Source organism: Gregarina niphandrodes (genome assembly GCF_000223845.1).
Source record: "Gregarina niphandrodes unplaced genomic scaffold scaffold00017, whole genome shotgun sequence".
Taxonomy (NCBI): domain Eukaryota; phylum Apicomplexa; class Conoidasida; order Eugregarinorida; family Gregarinidae; genus Gregarina; species Gregarina niphandrodes.
Genome location: NW_011645786.1, coordinates 42180 through 59780, shown reverse-complemented (window position 1 = coordinate 59780; position 17601 = coordinate 42180). Strand labels below are relative to the sequence as shown.

Sequence of the window (17601 nt, the reverse complement as noted above, 5' to 3'; positions counted from 1 at the left end):
AGCAAAGACTGTAAGCAACATCTCGCATACTTATCAGACCTGCCGGCTGTAGGAAGCGCTTATTCTACCCATGGGAGTTGCGGAGGCGGCGCCTGATGCGCAGCAACACGCCGAAGAACTAAAGGACGCTGTCCGGCGCTGGAAAAGTAGAAAGTCCGTCCCGGCACCTAACAATGGATCAACCAAGACGACCCCCAAAGCGCCTCCGCCGACGCCCGTAGGCACCGCAGGCAAGACCGCCTCGGGTAAAGCCGAAACCAGAACCCAAGGCCTTCTCAGAACCTCTTCTCCGGTCTCCGCCCAATCGGCTCCCGCCGCCCAGTCCTCTGTTCAGCCCCAGTCGGCTCCCTCCCAGTCGGCTCCCTCCCAGTTGGCTCCCTCCCAGTCCTCTGTTCAGTCCCAGTCAAATTCCGCCCAGTCCTCTGTTCAGCCCCAGTCGGGTTCCGCCCAGTCAGGTTCCACCCAGTCGGGTTTTATCGCTGACCAGACTGAGCAGCAACAACGAATAGCGGAACATAGAGCAAGTGCAAAGCCGCGACCGGCTACACGGGGCGCGGGGAAGGAGCCCCCGACCAAGCAGTCGCTACTGGCCGTGGCGGTGGAGAATGTGGCCGCTCGCGCAACCGGGTCAGCCGGCAAGGATTTCGCTGGTCCAATGAGTTTCGAAACCATCATGAAACTAAAACGTGGGAAACGCTCCGAAAATGCTGCCCATGCTAGTGCGCCGGGCTCCGCCGAGCTCGGTGAAATCGTCGAGTCCGAGGCGACGCCCAGTGAAGGCCGGGCGTCTCCCATGAATGAGGTTCCTTCCGAACCCCCCCAGACCGCTCTACCTCTGCCCAAGCCGACCCTGGCCAAGGCAGTTGTGACCAAGGCAGCTGTGACCAAGACTGCTGTGACCAAGACTGCTGTGACAAAGGCAGCTGTGACCAAGGCAGCTGTGACCAAGGCCGTTGTGACCAAGCCGGTCGTGCCCAAACCGGTCGTGCCCAAACCGGTCGTACCCAAACCGGTCGTGACCAAACCGGCTGCGGCCAAGGTGGCAGTTACCAAGGCGGCTGCCACTACAACTGACCCCGCTACAGCCAAGGCCACGGCGACTAACCCCGCTCCGGTCGAGTCCGTTGCCGCCAGACCGGGGCCCGCTTCCGCCACAAGAGCACCAACCAGCGAAGACCAGCCACAGCGGGTCGGAGTGCCTAGTGGCGAACCCGTCGCGAAAGCAAAGGCGAGCCCCGCACCGGTCTCTGCAAATCCCTCCGTTACGAAAAACCCCGTCCCGCAGGGAGGGCTCTTTCAACAAGGAAGTCCGGTCCCACAGGGAGGTCCGGTCCCCCAGGGAGGTCCGGTCCTCCAGGGAGTTTCAGCCTCGCAGGGGCGTCTTGTTTCGCAGGGAGGTATCTTACAGCAAATGAGTCCGGTCCAACCCGTGGCCGCGAAGCAGGCGCCCAGTATTCCACAGGACGTTGCCAAGGCAGCGCCTGTCCTTGGCCCGCCGGTATCGCAGAGAGAAGTTTCGGTGCTGCTGGCGACCGGGGTCTCCGCGTCCGGACACGTCGCGGACCAAGCACCCTTGGTGGAGACGGCCGGGCCGCGGCAAGAGCCGCCGGCCACGGTTCATGTGGCTACGGACGTCCGCAGGGCGAACAAGAAGCCCCCAGTGGTCGCGACCTGCGCGGCAACTGCCGTTCCCGGCCGTGTTCCGGACGTCGCGGCTCGTGGACGGTCAGATACGACTCCGCGAGTGGCCACTCAGTCAGTGGTCAGTCAGCCGGAGTCCGTTCCGACCGCAGCACCTATACCGGTGGAGGTGATAGCGGCTCAGCCAAAGGCGACTCCGCCAGGTTTTGAGGTGGAGCCGCCTCAGCCCAAGCCGATTCAACCGGAGGAGGCGGCGCCAGCGACTCGGCCGTCGGCGACAGCGACTCAGGCCGCGACTCAGCCGGCGGCGCTTCGGGCCGCGGCCAAATCGTCCGCCCGGGCAGCGGAGTCGGAGGCGCGTCCACAGAAACGTGGAACGCCACTGGTCGTGGAGACGGCCGTAGTCGTGGCTCCGCGAAAGCGGCGCGCGGTTTCGCAAGAACAGTCGGAGGTGGTGGTTACGCCGCCACGTCCGTTGGCGCGAGAACAGAGACTGGAACTCGAACGTTGGCGTTCCGCCCTCGGCGCCTTGGAGGATCCGCAGGACTTTGTCAACCACCTCGAAAAACAGGCCGTTGCGGAACTCAACGTTCTCTCCGCACCCGACCGCCAACTCGTCATTGAGGCGCGAGACCGGCTCCTAGACGCCATTCTCAAAACAACCACCCCGCCACCTTGACCGTCCAACCGACCGTCCGGAGCAATGATCGAACACGCCACACGGGATCCCTCACCCATGTAGCGTATATACATCCACCCGTGCAACGCACAGCCTGGAACCAAGAGCTGGGGACCACGAGTTAGGTGCTCTCTGCGCTGACACACACCACTAGAGGCGTCGCCTGGAGGACGCCCACAATGAAGTACACCCACACCGAAGAAAACCCCAGAGTTACTCGTTACCCAAAGCTAGAGCTACTCCCTACACAGAACCACTAGCTACCAACAGCTCCCGAGACCAACATGCGTTCGGAGCTACCAACTAACGAACGTTCAGAACTACCAGCCCACCCAGGAGTTGTTCCGTGAAGAAGTGCGCCTAGAAAAGAGACCCTCAAAGAGTGCATACCGAGCTATCCAACAAGTCGAGCCACCCGGGCCAGCCCTCTTTGGCATGGGGTGGAACGCTCTTAAGCGAGTCCATCCGAACGGGGTCGACAAAAAAGTGACACAACGCCGTGGCACCACCCCGTGACACAAAGTCGTAACATCACGCCGTGAATATTAGTGGGACTGTTCTGCTGAGGGGAGTCCGCCCAGCGGAGGGGAACATCCTGGGTCCAAAGGAAGGCGAAAAGAAATGCCTCAGCCGGACGTCACACCTCCTTCCGGGTCAGCGGCCGGGGCGGCTTCCGTCTTTTCGCCACCGTCTCCGGCATCATCGTTTGCGGCGTCGCTGGCAACGTCTCCGACGAATTCCTTTTGCAATTCGAACAAGTTAAACTTTCGGTTCGCCGCAAACCCAGTGCAGGCGCCGACCCCCGCAAACGCCTGGTTGAACTCGTAAAAGATAGTCAACTGGGGTTCATCCATTATGATCCGGTGGCCGGTCGAGGCGCTCTCCAGTAGCGGAAGAATCAACTTGGCCAACTCCATTTTATCTTCCGAAACAACACCCTCTTCCGAATCAATAGCCACGCCCTTCTTTGTCTCTGCTTCTGACGCAGCCGCGTGTGCTTCGGCCTCCTTCTGTTGGTCGTATTCGGACGTGCTTTTCCCCACGGGGCTTTGCGCCACAACAATGGGTGGTTTCTTTGCGTCCTCCCGCTCGCGTTGTCGGTCTGCAATCGCTGCCTCTTTGACGGTGGCGACGTCCACACCCAGACTGAGTGCATGGGCGATGTCGAAGAGGAGAGTGCGCGAGCCAACAGAGTTATTGCGTTTATTCAGGTCGCACTTCCAGGTGGTGGGCGACGCGTCGAAAAGGGTGTGAAGGAACTGGAGGCAGCTCGAGTGGATGAAAGCGTCCCAGGTAATGCCGGTCGTGGTCTCGATGGGGATGATCCGGAGAGTATCGCGCACAATCACGCGCCTTTCAGTCTTAATAAATTCGCATACGGCTAAACATAACTCCGCAGCGCTCAATGGACAATCCTTCGGCATACTCAAGAACCCAACGTTCCGACACACATCGTACTTCCCCCACCCCGAGTCCTTCACAGATGCTATTTCCGATGCCAGACCACTCACAAAGCTAGTGGGCTCAGCGGATGCCTCCACAATCGGAGCATCCTGCTTCCTCGATACAAGGATCTACATACACACAGGAACATGTATACCGTCGTAACATGTCGACCGGCAAAGGCTACTTTTTGGGCTCAGGTTGAAAACTTAATTGCATATCACCGTGGACTGGGTCTTGGCCCACCACTCAGAGTCGCCTTTCGTCATCATAGCCGGAGAGTACGCAGTGTGGTCAGTATGGGTGGTCAATGTAGTAGTCCGTGTAGTGGTAAGGGTGATCACTGTGGTGTTAACGCAGTACCAAACAGGGTATGTAGGTGAGCTTACCCGTTCACTCAATTTCTGGACTTCATTCAAGCTTTGGTTGATTCGGTTCGGCCGGACGGCGGTCACCACGAAGCCTTTGCTGCCCGCTGGAACGCCGGCTGCTCTTTGTTTCTGGAACAAAATTATCTCAAACGATGTTGCGTACCTTTGCTGCGTGGCCTCGACCAGCACCGCCTCTGCCGCGCTTCATTTTAATTAATTGATGGACGCGTCGGGGCAGGAGCCGACAAGTTTGCGCGCCGTTAGGAAACTAGGGTTTCCCCTGGTGAGGAAAGACATATGGATTAACTTGGCAGTTGTTGTACCGCTTCTCCTTTTTCTGGTAAGTCGGTAGATGTTCACGACACGTGTCCTCTGTTCGCTAGCCTAGCATGCTAATACTACATACGTTCACATATTGTCTGTTTAGACGAAGCAAACATGGGATCTCTGGCATCCAAGTGCTGCGGAAATTTTGTCTGAGCATGGTGGTTTCTGCCTCTCTGCGGCCAGTTGTCCCGCCATTTTGTCTTTATTTGATGCCGCATCGAAGATGCCGGCGGGAGTTCCCAGGTTGTATCCTGCCGAGATCATACCCATACCGCTACTGGACCCGTTGCTCGAGGCCAACAATCTGAAGCTGATGGTGTGCGCTGCCTGGGCTCTTGGCGTGATTTCTGTTATCTTGTGTTTCCTGTTGCCTTCTTGGTTTCCAAAATACCGCCGTTGGGCGTACTATCAGGACGTCACTTCTCTGGATGCTGCTACAGAATTGATGGTCCAATCCCCGGGGAGGAAGGCGGCCTTTTGCGTGATCCGGAAGGGGTACAGATATCGAATTGACGCCGACGGAAAAATCGATCGCACACGTGTGCGCGAAGGCCCGGTCGTTACCTACAATTCGAAAATATACCTTGTTGCGCCTGCCAAGTTTCATCCTGAGCGCGCAATAAAGTACACGACGTATGGGGACGGGGAGAGACTAGTTTTACTGGCTCCTCAGTACAGTATTGAGGAGGAATTCCGTTTTTACGAAGCTGCCGAAGGGCTGAAGACCAAGGTTCACGTAAACGATGCGATGAAGGTTTTCGGTCGGAATTTGCAGGACATTCCGACGCCTGGTTTTATGGAGCTATTTGCGGAACATGCAGTGCAGCCTTTGTTCGTGTTCCAGATATTTTGTATGTTGCTTTGGTTGCTGGATGAGTATTGGCAGTACAGTTTGGTGAGTTTGGGTATTTTGGTTGCCTTTGAGGCGCAGATGGTAGCTCGGCGTCGTCGAGACTTGGGACAGATTAAATCGATGCACATGCCTCCGACGCCAGTGTTGTGTTTGCGTCAGAACAAGTGGTGGAAGATGAGCAGTGCGGATTTGTTGCCGGGTGATTTGTTCAGTCTTGCTATGAACAACGACCTGCGCAGTGTAGCGATGTACCCCGGGGGCAGTCCGATTCCCAAGACCCGTTTTGCAGGTGAAGAGCAGAGTGTGGGTGTGCCTTGTGACGCAATAATTGTTCGGGGTTCGATGGTGGTGAATGAGGCGATGCTGACGGGTGAATCGTTGCCTCAGATGAAAACCGGGGTGACGGGTTCCGTTGATTCGCACGTGGTGTATGACATGACGAACAAACACAAGATCCATACGCTGTATGCGGGGACGACGTGTTTGACGGAGACCCCAGTGGCGAATGAAGCGGAGTCCGTGGGTGGTGCAGCCTTATACTGTCTTCGAACGGGTTTCCAGACTACTCAGGGTAAACTGATCCGGACCGTGTTGTACAGTGCTGAGAACTCGACCAGTTCGAGCAAGGAAGCCCTCCTCTTTCTTTTGGTCCTAACCATTGTCGCTGTCTTTGCCTCTGGCTACGTGCTCTGGCATAGCTGGGGACTGCCCAACCGTAACCACTACAAGCTGCTGCTGCACTGCGTCATGATCATCACCTCTGTGGTCCCACCGGAGTTACCGATCACCATGTCCATTACCGTCAACGCTTCAGTCAACGCTCTCTTCAAGGAAAAACTTTACTGCACCGAACCATTCCGGATCCCACCGGCCGGCAAACTCACCTATTGCTGCTTCGATAAGACGGGCACACTCACCACTAGCGAAGTAGTGTTGGAGAACATCTACACGCCGGACAACAAATGCGTTGATGCGCTCGCGGTCGTGTCCGAACGCGATGCCAAGGAACGAGGCAAGACCCCCTCGACCCCAGGTGGCCTCACGTCCGGTGGCCTCACGTCCGGGAGTCCCCCATGCGGTGTAGAGGAGCTTGCATTGGGTGCTCGGTTGGCGATGGGATGTTGCAATTCGCTGATAGCGGTGAAGAAGCGATCGCGGTTGCCTGCGCACATGCGACAGGCGGGTGGTAAGGCGGTGGAGGAGGCGTTACAGATAATCGGTGATCCGTTGGAGAAGACGGCGGCACAGTTGGTGCAATGGAGTCCGGTGTTGAATCAGACAGAGGAGTATGTGCATGGGGGGTCGCGTGTGCAAGTATTGCGTCGGTTCCCGTTCGCTTCGGAGTTCCGGCGTCAGACATCGGTGATTCGTCTGGAGGGGAGTACCCCGGGGGGGAGTGCGAGACATTTTGTGGTTTGTAAGGGAGCCCCGGAGACGGTGGGTGCGCTCTGTGGGGAAATCCCGGATTGGTACTTGGGCAAGGTGGATGAGTTGGCGCTGCGAGGCCGACGTGTGTTAGGTGTAGCGTGGAAGGAGGTTGAGCCACGGGTCGCACAGGCTGCACGCACACTTGAGCGCCAAACGCTGGAGGCCGACTTGGAATGTGGCGGACTGTTGGTGTATGGCTGCCCTATAAAACCTAAGACCGTCGAGACCATCCGGGTTCTTCGTCAGTCCGGCCACGCCACAGTTATGATCACGGGCGACGACCCCAGGACCGCCGCACACATCGCACAACAAGTCGGCATGGTACCCCCCGAGAACGAGGTATGGCTAATCGCCGAGGTTCTCAACCACAACAACAGCCCCATGGCAGACGGTACCGCAGATTATACCGACGAGCGACTCACAGACCTCTCAAGTTCGGCCGAACAACTCTTAACCAAGACCACAACCGGACCGGGGAAGGTTGATGAGACCACTCAGATGGGAGGGGAGAGCGAATCCTTATTGACGGAGAGTGTGCGATTAGTGACGCGCGATCGGCAACAAGAGCGTGTAGTTGAGGTTAATCGGTTAGATGAGGTTAATCGGTTAGATGGCAGTGGTGGTAGTTTAGTGCTGGTTGGTGCAGTGATGTCTAATATGTCGGAGCGCGTGTTGGAAACTGTGTTGCCGTTATGTACGATATTCGCACGTGTGACGCCGGCTCAGAAGGAGGTGATATTGAAAGTGTTAAATCGTGCAGGTGAGACAACATTGATGTGTGGTGACGGCACGAATGACGTGGGTGCTCTAAAAGCGGCGCACGTGGGTGTGTCTTTATTGAATTTCGAAGTGGAGAAAATTGTGGAGAACAAGGCTGAGCGCGAGGCGGCTGCGAAGCGGCTGGACTTGTCTGTGGAGCCGGTGGATGTATCTCGAAAACGGCGGTTGGGACTCGGTCTGAATGCGAAGCAGATTCAACAATTGGAGCGTATGGAGTCGCAATTCGTGGCGCAGCGTACACAGTTAGCAGCCTTGCCAGAGTCCTGGAGGAACCGTCTGTTGCCCATGTTATTCAAGAACATTGTAACGTTAGAAGAGCGCATGGCCCAAAACAACTTGGCACAGGTGGCTGGGCAGTCATCATCTGGTCTGGCAACGGCGTTGGATGAATTTGACGACGGCGTAATGTTGCGTCCGGGCGATGCGTCCATGGCTAGTCCTTTCACGTATCGAGGGCAATCAATCCGTTGCATCCAGTTATTGGTGCGGATGGGTAAGGCGACACTGGCCATTGTGATGATGAACTACAAGCTTATGGCACTCAACTCCATCACTATGGCATTCAGTTTAAGTGTGCTTACACTAAACGGAGTTAAGTTTGGGGACGGTCAAGCAACAGCCGAAAGTCTATTTGTCTCTGTGCTCTACATGTCTGTGAGCAATGCACGAGCCGCCAATTCAATTTCGCGCGATCGTGTCATCGACTCCCTATTCGACCCACATTTCTATCTCTCCATTGTCGCCCAAAGTGCCGTACATGTCGCCACTTGCGCCGCTGCCTGGCTCCTTGCACGCGCACATTCAGACACACCCTCAGGACCCATGGACGGACCCTTCCAACCCAACCTTGTCAACACTGTCGTCTTCCTCATGGACGCCGCACAACACGCTAGCACATTCCTAGGCAACTACGAAGGCGCACCCTTCCTCACCTCCTGGAAAGATTTCAAGATACTCTCACGCACACTCTGTGCATTCATCGCCGTCATATTCATTGTCGCACTCGAAATATTACCAGAACTCAACAAATTACTTAAACTAGTCCCCATGCCCACCAACTCCGTAAGACACTACCTACCACACACACACACACCACTGATCCTTACTCCAAAATTTACGTAGTTCCGATACACCATGGTCGCGCTCCTGCTCGTTGACTTACTCGGAGCTTCCGCCATGGGCATTCTCGCCACCAAGTGGGGCCGTCGACGGAAGACGCTCTTGGTCGCCAAAATATAGAGGTAAGTCCAACGGTTGGGGAGGGAGCTGCGTGAACTGGATTCCCACTCGATAAGCAGAAGAAGGGCACAACGTAACGTGACAACAAACTAAGGAGCGTAATTGCAAGGAAATAAGCAGGCGGCAGAAGGAATTGTGATCATGACAGAGGTTTGCACCCATCATCATGGGATGATCACTGCATTCATTTTTTTCGCGGCTGATTTAAAAAGGATGCCGGCTCTGACTATATGCTTTCATAACCTTATTGGGGACTCTTTCGAGTCTTTAACGGAGTCTGTTGTCGGGAGCGAGTAAGGCATATGCAGGGGGGATGTGCGTGCAAAGTGCCAGGGGGGAAGTGCCAGGGGGGGGATGTGAAACACATACGTTGTAACACACATGTGTATATTTGTGCAGTGAGTATCAAGAAGTATGTCGTCGGAATGTGAGTCAGATGGTGCACCGCTGTATCCAGGAATTACCACGTGAGAAGACAGATGAAGGTGTGATGGGAGTATTGGATCACATATCGGACCGGAAAGTCGTGCTGCCTCGAGGCAAGCCGTGTCCAGTGGCCAAGGCTACAAGCACCACGTGGGAGAAGTTCGCTAAAGCGAAAGGAATTGAGAAGAAGGGGAAGCGTTCAGCGTTTGTCTTCGACGACATTGAAAAGAACTACAAGCTAAGATTCGGAGGACGGTCGTTGAGGAAAGCAGAGAAGCAACGAGACTTCATTATTGAGCACAAGGGAGGGAGAAAGGTTTACGGCGACCCCTTTATTGAGAGAGCACAGGCAAAGGCATTGGATAAGGCTAAGCAGAAATATAGGACTTTGCAGAATAAAGTAAAAACTGCCGGCTACAAACTGAAGCGGAAGTAAACAGGACTAGTCCAGAGCGAGGGTTGGAACTAAAGCGAGGGTTGGAAATAAAGTGAGGACTGGAAGGGACGCTTCGGATACCTAATGGCGGATACCTCGAATGAGGGGCGGATACCTCGAATGAGGGGCGGGGCCTCGAATGAGGGGCGGGGCCTCGAATGAGGGGCGGGGCCTCGAATGAGGGTGCCAGTGGGACCACTGAATGTCAGGATGACTACCGAGATTATTGTTTAGTTTTGACGGCTTTGATCTTGTTGATTTTATTAATGAGATCGGCGGCGAGTCCGAGTAGTTCTTGGTCATCTTTGATGGTGGCAGTGGTGGCAGGTTCAGTGTTATCTGATAGTTGCCATTTTTTTTTGGAGTTGGATTTTTTGGGTTGTGCTGCAGTGGCATATCCTTGTAATGTTTCAATAAGAAGACGTCGATCTTCTGGACTCAGAGTTTGTGGTTGTGTAGGTGCTTTGCCAACACATGCATTCCCGACTTGTTTGTAATCAGTTGGGCAGATCTTAAGAGCCAAAGTTTCCATAACCTGTCTGCACTTATCTCCCTCACGCTCAAATGAGTCCGGACATTTCTTTACCGGTTCGAGAATGACTTGCCGAACACATGTATCCTGTGCATCATCCAATTCACCCAAATCACCACAACTTGCTGTTGCCTTTAATGTTTCATGTCTCTGACATTCAGCCACTCCACCGATATTCCTAGAGTCGACTCCTCCTCCCTGACGATCCTTATTTTCTTGACGATCCCCTCCTCCTTGACGATCACCACCTCCTTGACGGTCACCACCTCCTTGACGGTCACCTCTGTTGGAATCTGGTTTGTTGGTTCTAAGTGTAAATCCATCTGGACAATCAAGGGCAGCATGATAGATTTTTTTGGCACGACAATCCCGTGTGCTAGGATCCCATTCGGAACCTCGACTGCACGTTATCACAGCGTCGGACGTGGTGACGGTTTGACATTGACCGGAGTCGGAATCATAGACGCTATTGCCGGCGCAATATGGAACGGCCGTGGCGATTTTGCTGAGTTCGCAGTTCTGACTGGAGTTGGAATACTCGTAACCTGGGGGGCAGGCGAGGACATCGTGAGATTTGACCACTCGCAGACACACATGGTCCACAAGTGTGTAAGGACCGTCGCACACCAGATCAACGTCGTTCTCATATACGACCTGCACAGCACAACGACCGTCCGGTGTTAATATCGAACGTTGAGGACAAGAGCGCACGGGCGGCTCCGAGTGCAGAGATACACAAGTGTTCGCTCCCGTCAACGTCTCGCGGTCGCCTCGGCAATATGGTTCTGCAGGGACCGATCGAATGCACTGGTCGCCTTGCAGCACAAAAAGCGGCGGACAGCGAAGAGCGGGGGGCGTTTCAACGGGCTTGTCGCAACGGCCGTTGTTCATGGCGAAGCCGGTCGGGCAGACGATGTCGGCCTCGACGGCAGTGACTGAGACGCACCGACCCTGGCCATCCAACTCGCCCCCGGAACTGCACTTACGTCGTGGCTCCGCCTCATCATGCGGCGAGACGCACAAGCTGTTGTGCATCAGCGTTCCGGGTGGGCAGTTTTGCTGAACCGGTCGCGAGTCTGAACGGACGCAGAGCCCCCCATCATTCTTCACAAACTGCGGTGGGCATACCAAGTCGGGCGAGGTAGCACTCACGAATACACAACGGTCCGGTCGGTCCGGGTGTGTGTAGTAGCCTTTGGGACAGCTTTGCGTGCCCGCGCGCTGCTCACTCTTCCAACACTCACCGTTGACCAGTACGTCACCCGGCTCGCAGCGCGCTTCCGGATACACTGTCTCCACCAAGTCGCACCGTTCCCCATTATAAGCCGCGTTCGCTGGGCACACGCGCTCCGGAGGGAAGTATTCCATCACGACGCACTGTCCTCTTTCCAGTCGTGCTCCGCTCTTGCAGGTTATTTCCGCCGCCATCTCGTGCGCCGCCACACACGTGTCGCCACCCACCAGTCGGTACTCAGGCCCCGGACACCGCCGCTCCACCGCCACCACCGTCACCATCGACTTGGCCGGCGATAACCACCCATTGTCCGCTCCAGACTTGTCCAATGACCGGTCAAGCGCGGACTTGTCCCCGGACTTGTCCGGTTTCAGCGCAGAGACAACCAGGGACAACCACCACAAGCGCCACGGCAATACCAGCATTCAAGTCCCACCTGTTCAAGTTGTTCGAGCCCGATTCGACCGTTTCCGACCGTGTTCGATAGCGGTATCGCAAACATTTTTTAACATGAAACCCTACAACAACAACACCTATAATAGCGCCCTATCTACCGCAGCGCCGTCCACACGAGGCTACCAGTCCTTCGCGTCCACCACGAGCCCCCTCAGGTCCTCCATCGGCGCCGGCCGGACGTTAGTTGGCCCTAAACCAGTCCCGAGCAAACAACTGACTACCGCCAGCGCCAGCGCCAGCTTCGTAACCGGCGCCATGGCCGTTAGCGACGCCGCCAGTCCGCTTTCCGCCACCAGCGCTCCCTACACTACCGTCTCCAGCGGACGCGCGCCTTCTCGACCCGCTGCGAGCTCCGTTGCAACCAGCTTCAAAACTTCGCCGCTAGCCACTCTGCCCAAGTCGCTTGCGCCTCTAGGCTCCGCCGCCGGTTCGGCCGTTGCCGCCACCATGGCCTCTTACCCCGGCGCTACCGGTTACCCCGGTACTGCGGAGTACCCCGGCACTGCTGGGCAGCCTGCCGCTACCCACTACCCCGGCGCTACCGGCGTAGTGGCGTACTCCGTCGCTGCCCGGTCCGCAGACTCCCGCTCGTCGCCCAACGCAGGGTCGGCGACAGCACCGCGATTAGAACCGGCCTACACGTCCGGAAGCCGAACTGGTCAGGTTGCTGGACGCTCCCTGGGTCCCTACGACCCGTTGCTGAACTCTGCGGTGGCGAACATCCAGCTGAAAAACGGACTCGAGACCAGCGCGCCCATTTCCATCCTGGACGCAAACCCCATGGTCACCTCCCTCGCGAAGCTGCCCGGCCATAACGTCCATGCTGCGGTCCCCATGGTCTACCCCATCAGCGGGCCGTCCAACATCATTTACGACGTCTACGATATCGATCAAGTTCCGCAACAGGAGACCTGGAAGCCGATAGCGTTTTATTACAGATCCGCGGAGTAAAGGGCTCGTTGCAGCAGAATAAACTGCTCACTACAAAATATAATGCTCGTTGCGGACCGCCTCTTGGTCTGACAACTGGATCTGATGTATTGTATGTGGCCGCAGGGGAGTGGGGCCCCTGAGTGGTGCCGCAAGCTGTCGGATTTGGCGAAATTTGTGGCCGTTTTTCGCCGTTTTTGACCTAGAACTGGGCGGGCGCGGGCGTGTGCACACGCGTGTGCTATGCACGGAACGACGGGTTTGCCGCTGGTTTTGGTGGAGCCAAGCTCTGTGGAGTGGGATGCGGTGTCTGCGTACTTGGGTTTGTGTGCGCGGTCCTCGAAGGCGCAGATAACGGCGATGTGGCGCGTGGCGAGTACGGGAACGGAGATTGGGTTCGAGAAGCGTCGCGTGGATAAGTTTACGGTGCCGTGCTGGATTTCGGTGAGCGAGTTGGGTGGTGAGAATAAGAAGAGCGACGTGTGTCGACGGGGGTTCGTGTTGGGTGAGGAGGGGATCACGGTTAAGTTCGGGCGGCTGGACTTGCCGGTGATGGGTAGCCGCGGGGTGGGGGGCGATTCGGGCCCGGGTTTGGTGGGTGGCGAGTCGGGTTCGTTTGCCGGTTGGATTGATTCCACAGAGCACCAGCCGGACAAGATATCATACGACTTGTTGTTTTGCGATGTGTGCGTTGGGGTGCCCTACACCGTGAGTTCGTGGGCGGAGGCCAAGTATGTGAAGCGAATTTCGCTGCCGCCGGACTACGACTCATTGTTGGTGATAAATAGCGCGGCGGTGCACAGCTCGGCCGCGGGTCCTGAAGGATCGGACCGGGCGAGTGCGGCCTATTTGGACTTCCGATTGCTGGACACGACGTCAGGGCTAGGAGGCCGCGAGGATGAGTTGTTGCCCAAGAGTCTTCACAAGGGCATCGAGATCCGGGTTTTCGACAGCACGCAGATCTCGCCACGTTTCCTAGTGACCGTCGATGTGTACCCCTTAACGAAGGAGGCCTTCGGGATCCCCGTGTGCAGTCATTGTCGTCAGAGTCCTGCGGAGATGTACTGCGTGGCGGACGATGCACGGCTTTGTGCGGGCTGCAACGAGGCGTTGCATGTGGACAACAAAATTTTGAGTCGGCACTTACGTGTCCCGCTGAACCAGGCGCCGCCGGAAACGATGGGGCAGTGTACAGTGCATCGGCAGGAGGAGTGTGAGTATTATTGCCTGGTGTGCGAGACGCCGATTTGTGTGCTCTGTAAGAACGCGCACCTACACGGACAGCCGGATCCGCCGCTGGTGCCGTTGCTGGACGCGTATCACGGCATTCTAGCCGATTACGCACGGCACAAAGGCGAGGAGTTCGCTCAGGGTCTCGAAGACTCGAGCTTCGTCGGTCCCACAGCCAACACCATACGACTCAGGAAACAAAAAGTCGCCGAACGAATCGCGGATATAGACGCCCTCATCGAACAGTGTGAACAAAGCACACGTGAAGCTAAGGAAGCCGCACACCGCATCGTGCAAAGCGCAGTCGACCAACTCATGTATTGGTGCGAGAGAAACGTCGCAGACAGCCTCGGTCGCCGCCTCTGCCAAGCACGTAAATTACAGGAACTGCATAAAGGACGCATATTCATCGACTATCTCAAAAGCGTACTACCGCCTGCAGACTTCCTTAGGCACTGGCTACACCACTGCCGTGCCGTCAAAGAACTCCTGCTCACCGACGACGACGAAGACCACTCTCTTGATCTCGCCACAACCCTCACCGCCGCCCCGCCCCTCCTTAAACTCGAAGGCAGCATCAACATCGCCAGCGATTAACCTCCCCTGCGCAAGGTACCAAACCGAACCACCCTCCCCTTCCCGCGGCAGTCTCCCCTTCCCGTGGGCGGCCGACCCGCTGTGGTCCACCAGTCCTAGTGGTCGACCAATCGACCCTTTTGTTGGACTAAAAAAATGTGGGCCCCACACAGGCGCGACCCCTCCAGGCGCTCCAATAAAACTAGCTGCTGGACCTGGGTGCTCGCTTGGGCCTGACTTGCTCGGCCTCTTGTTTGACTCGGGTCTATCACTTTGTTCCGGCACACCGCGGTGTGTCAAGAATTAGTGGTAGTGAACGTGGCTGGTTTCGTGGTACCAAGTTTGTTCTCGGTCGCTGGGTAGTTGGCGTACGGACCAGGAGGTCTGGACGTCGTGGTCCCAGGCTTCGGTTTCGGTTTCGAGGGTACGTATGTCGAATGCTTCATGCATTTCTTCGGCGCAGCAGGGGCAGAGCAGTTGGCCTTGTTCGTTGACTCGGACGAGGATTAGGCGGGTCGAATTGGTTGCGTCCTGGAGGCGGTGGAGTTTGTTGGCGCGTGAGAGCGTCTGGGTGGTGACCATAGCCAGCCGTGGCGCACAACCAGTCGTCGTGGTCGTTTGCGACTCCACAATCGTTGTCGTTCGCCCAGAACGACTCCGCGACCGACTTCTGGTCGCGTCAGAAAACACTTCCTCCACAAACACGTCAGCCATGACACCTGTCGTCGCAGCCGGCACCGGTTCTACTGGCGTCGTCAGCAACTGCTCGTACTCACCAATCACCTCCGCACGTCGAATTTCCACCGACTCCTCGTCTGACGATAACCTCGACCTCGACTCAGACTCTGAGCCTGAGCCCAACCGGTCGGGGCCACCAGGGCCAGCCGAGTTTCCTTCTCGGTCGTGACTCTTTCGGTCGTGACTCTTTGGGTCGTAACCGCCTTCGGAACGTAGCGACCCGTCCGTGCCGGCTTCCGCTGCCCCGTCATCTTGGTCGCCACCCAGTTCCGACTCGTCGCCGCCCAGTTCAGACTCGGAACGGCCGAGTCCGGAGCTGGAGGACTTGCGACGGCCTTCAGTTTCCGGTATGGCCGTTTCCCGCCGCATGCAAACGTCTTCCGGGGTCACGTCTTCCGGAGATACGTTTCCCAGCGCCACGTCGTCAGGGCCCGCGGGGAGATTCACGTCGGATTCCGAGTTCAGTTCAGAGAGTCCAGAAGTGAGGTCGCTGGACATGACGTCGGGGCGGAACCCCGGTCGAGAGTGCGAGTCGAGGTGAGAGTGCGAGTCATGGGGGGAGTCGTTTTTGAAGTCCTTGGACCGGAACCTGTCGGAACCGCTGTCCAACAGGTCGACTTCCTGGGCAGGTTCCGAGGTGGAGGCCGAGGTCTCGTCATCGTCGTCGTCGGAGAGTTCGCTCACGACCGTAACTTCACGCCTCGTTGTCGTTACGGTGGTTACGGGCTCGCCGGTCGGCACGATCGTGGTGGTTGTAGTCAACGTCGCGGGATCCAGCTCCTCCAATTCTTGGCCGCGCGGCTCTAGCTCCGACGAGCCGGCGTCCTCACTTATAGCCACACACTCCACGCTCTCAATCTCTGGCGACCATATCGGCTCATCCCAACGTGGGCGTGAAGTGGACGACACGCGCGACGAAAGGACTGACGACAGCGCGGACGACGTCGACGACAGACGCTCCAGACCACGGTCTTCGTCATCCTGACTAACTTCCTCGTCCTGGTCGTGGTCTTGGTCTTTGTCACGGTGGTCGTGGTCACCGTCCGGGTGGTCACGGTCCCGGTTGTCACGGTCCTGGTTGTCGTCGTTGCGCCCAAGTGAAGGACCGTTCGATAGGTCGGACTTCTTTCCCGTTAGGATCTCGCTGTCGTCCGAGGAGAGGAGTCCGTCTTCCGACGCAGCCCGGTCCAACGGGGCCGAGCTCGAACCCGCTCTAACCTCGGACTCCGTGTCCGGGGAGCTTAGCTCCTCGCGCTCTCCCGACTCTACTGAACGTAAGCCTGTGGAAACGCGCTCACGCTCGCCTCCCTCCGAACGGACTTCGGAGATCGGGACGGAGTCCGTCCCGGGACGTTCGTCACTGGCGGGGCCACTCTCGACACGCTCTTGGTCTTCACTCACCCCCCCCTTATCGCCGCCATTCACGGGGCCATCACTGCCGAGGCCATCACTGCCGAGGCCATCACTCACGGGCCCATCACTCGCGTGGCCTTCGCTGGCGTGTCCATCACCGACAACTCCACCACTCATTTGTCCATCGCTGACGTATCCATCACCGACGACCCCATCACTGACGACTGCATCGCTGACGTGTCCGTCACTGACGTATCCATCACTGACATGTCCATCACTGACCTGTCCATCACTGACCTGTCCATCACTGACGACCCCATCACCGACGACTGCATCGCTGACATGTCGCTCGCTGACGTGTCCGTCACTAGCATGTCCGTCGGTGGCGTGTCCATCACTGACCTGTCCATCACTGACGACCCCATCACTGACGACCCCATCACCGACGACTGCATCGCTGACATGTCGCTCGCTGACGTATCCGTCACTAGCATGTCCATCACTGACGTATCCATCGATAACGTGTCCATCACTCACGTGTCCATCACTGACGACCGCATCACTGACGACCCCATCACTGACGACCCCATCACCGACGACTGCATCGCTGACATGTCGCTCGCTGACGTATCCGTCACTAGCATGTCCGTCGGTGGCGTGTCCATCACTGACCTGTCCATCACTCACGTGTCCATCACTAACATGTTCGTCACTGACGTGTCCGTTACTGACGTGTCCGTCACTCTCGTCGGCGTCACTGAGGTCTTCGTCGGTGACCACTCCGTCAGAAACGGGCCTATCGTATGCTTCACTCAGCACCGTTTCACTCATGACGCCTTCGCTGATGACTCTATCGCCTTTCGTGCGATCGCGTTTCGGTCGGTCGGTGTCGGGAGCGTCGCTGGCGGCTTCTTCAGAAACGAGGCCCT

General features: G+C 57.1%; 9 protein-coding genes across 9 annotated transcripts; 6 read left to right on the top strand and 3 right to left on the bottom strand.

Moving 5' to 3' along the window:
- Positions 1 to 70: 70 nt before the first annotated feature.
- On the top strand, positions 71 to 2320 carry GNI_088970 (hypothetical protein; the record flags this gene model as incomplete). Its single annotated transcript, XM_011132455.1, has 2 exons — positions 71 to 292; positions 419 to 2320. The coding sequence occupies 2 exons, from the start codon at positions 71 to 73 to the stop codon at positions 2318 to 2320; spliced, it is 2124 nt and encodes a 707-aa protein (XP_011130757.1).
- Positions 2321 to 2946: 626 nt separating this feature from the next.
- Positions 2947 to 3744, bottom strand: GNI_088960 (hypothetical protein; the record flags this gene model as incomplete). The annotated part of the gene is made up of 1 exon (XM_011132454.1): positions 2947 to 3744. The coding sequence occupies one exon, from the start codon at positions 3742 to 3744 to the stop codon at positions 2947 to 2949; it is 798 nt and encodes a 265-aa protein (XP_011130756.1).
- Positions 3745 to 4684: 940 nt separating this feature from the next.
- GNI_088950 (putative P-type ATPase) lies at positions 4685 to 8761 on the top strand (the record flags this gene model as incomplete). Its single annotated transcript, XM_011132453.1, has 2 exons — positions 4685 to 8584; positions 8645 to 8761. The coding sequence occupies 2 exons, from the start codon at positions 4685 to 4687 to the stop codon at positions 8759 to 8761; spliced, it is 4017 nt and encodes a 1338-aa protein (XP_011130755.1).
- Positions 8762 to 8974: 213 nt separating this feature from the next.
- On the top strand, positions 8975 to 9623 carry GNI_088940 (ribosome biogenesis regulatory protein; the record flags this gene model as incomplete). Its single annotated transcript, XM_011132452.1, has 2 exons — positions 8975 to 9054; positions 9161 to 9623. 2 exons carry the CDS (start codon positions 8975 to 8977, stop codon positions 9621 to 9623), a joined length of 543 nt encoding a protein of 180 aa, XP_011130754.1.
- Positions 9624 to 9846: 223 nt separating this feature from the next.
- Positions 9847 to 11190, bottom strand: GNI_088930 (putative oocyst wall protein; the record flags this gene model as incomplete). The annotated part of the gene is made up of 1 exon (XM_011132451.1): positions 9847 to 11190. The coding sequence occupies one exon, from the start codon at positions 11188 to 11190 to the stop codon at positions 9847 to 9849; it is 1344 nt and encodes a 447-aa protein (XP_011130753.1).
- A 709-nt stretch (positions 11191 to 11899) lies between these two features.
- Positions 11900 to 12796, top strand: GNI_088920 (hypothetical protein; the record flags this gene model as incomplete). Its single annotated transcript, XM_011132450.1, has 1 exon — positions 11900 to 12796. The coding sequence occupies one exon, from the start codon at positions 11900 to 11902 to the stop codon at positions 12794 to 12796; it is 897 nt and encodes a 298-aa protein (XP_011130752.1).
- A 222-nt stretch (positions 12797 to 13018) lies between these two features.
- On the top strand, positions 13019 to 14602 carry GNI_088910 (putative zinc finger protein; the record flags this gene model as incomplete). The annotated part of the gene is made up of 1 exon (XM_011132449.1): positions 13019 to 14602. One exon carries the CDS (start codon positions 13019 to 13021, stop codon positions 14600 to 14602), a length of 1584 nt encoding a protein of 527 aa, XP_011130751.1.
- Positions 14603 to 14884: 282 nt separating this feature from the next.
- On the bottom strand, positions 14885 to 16849 carry GNI_088900 (hypothetical protein; the record flags this gene model as incomplete). Its single annotated transcript, XM_011132448.1, has 1 exon — positions 14885 to 16849. One exon carries the CDS (start codon positions 16847 to 16849, stop codon positions 14885 to 14887), a length of 1965 nt encoding a protein of 654 aa, XP_011130750.1.
- A 90-nt stretch (positions 16850 to 16939) lies between these two features.
- GNI_088890 (hypothetical protein) lies at positions 16940 to 17505 on the top strand (the record flags this gene model as incomplete). The annotated part of the gene is made up of 2 exons (XM_011132447.1): positions 16940 to 17444; positions 17489 to 17505. The coding sequence occupies 2 exons, from the start codon at positions 16940 to 16942 to the stop codon at positions 17503 to 17505; spliced, it is 522 nt and encodes a 173-aa protein (XP_011130749.1).
- Positions 17506 to 17601: the final 96 nt, after the last annotated feature.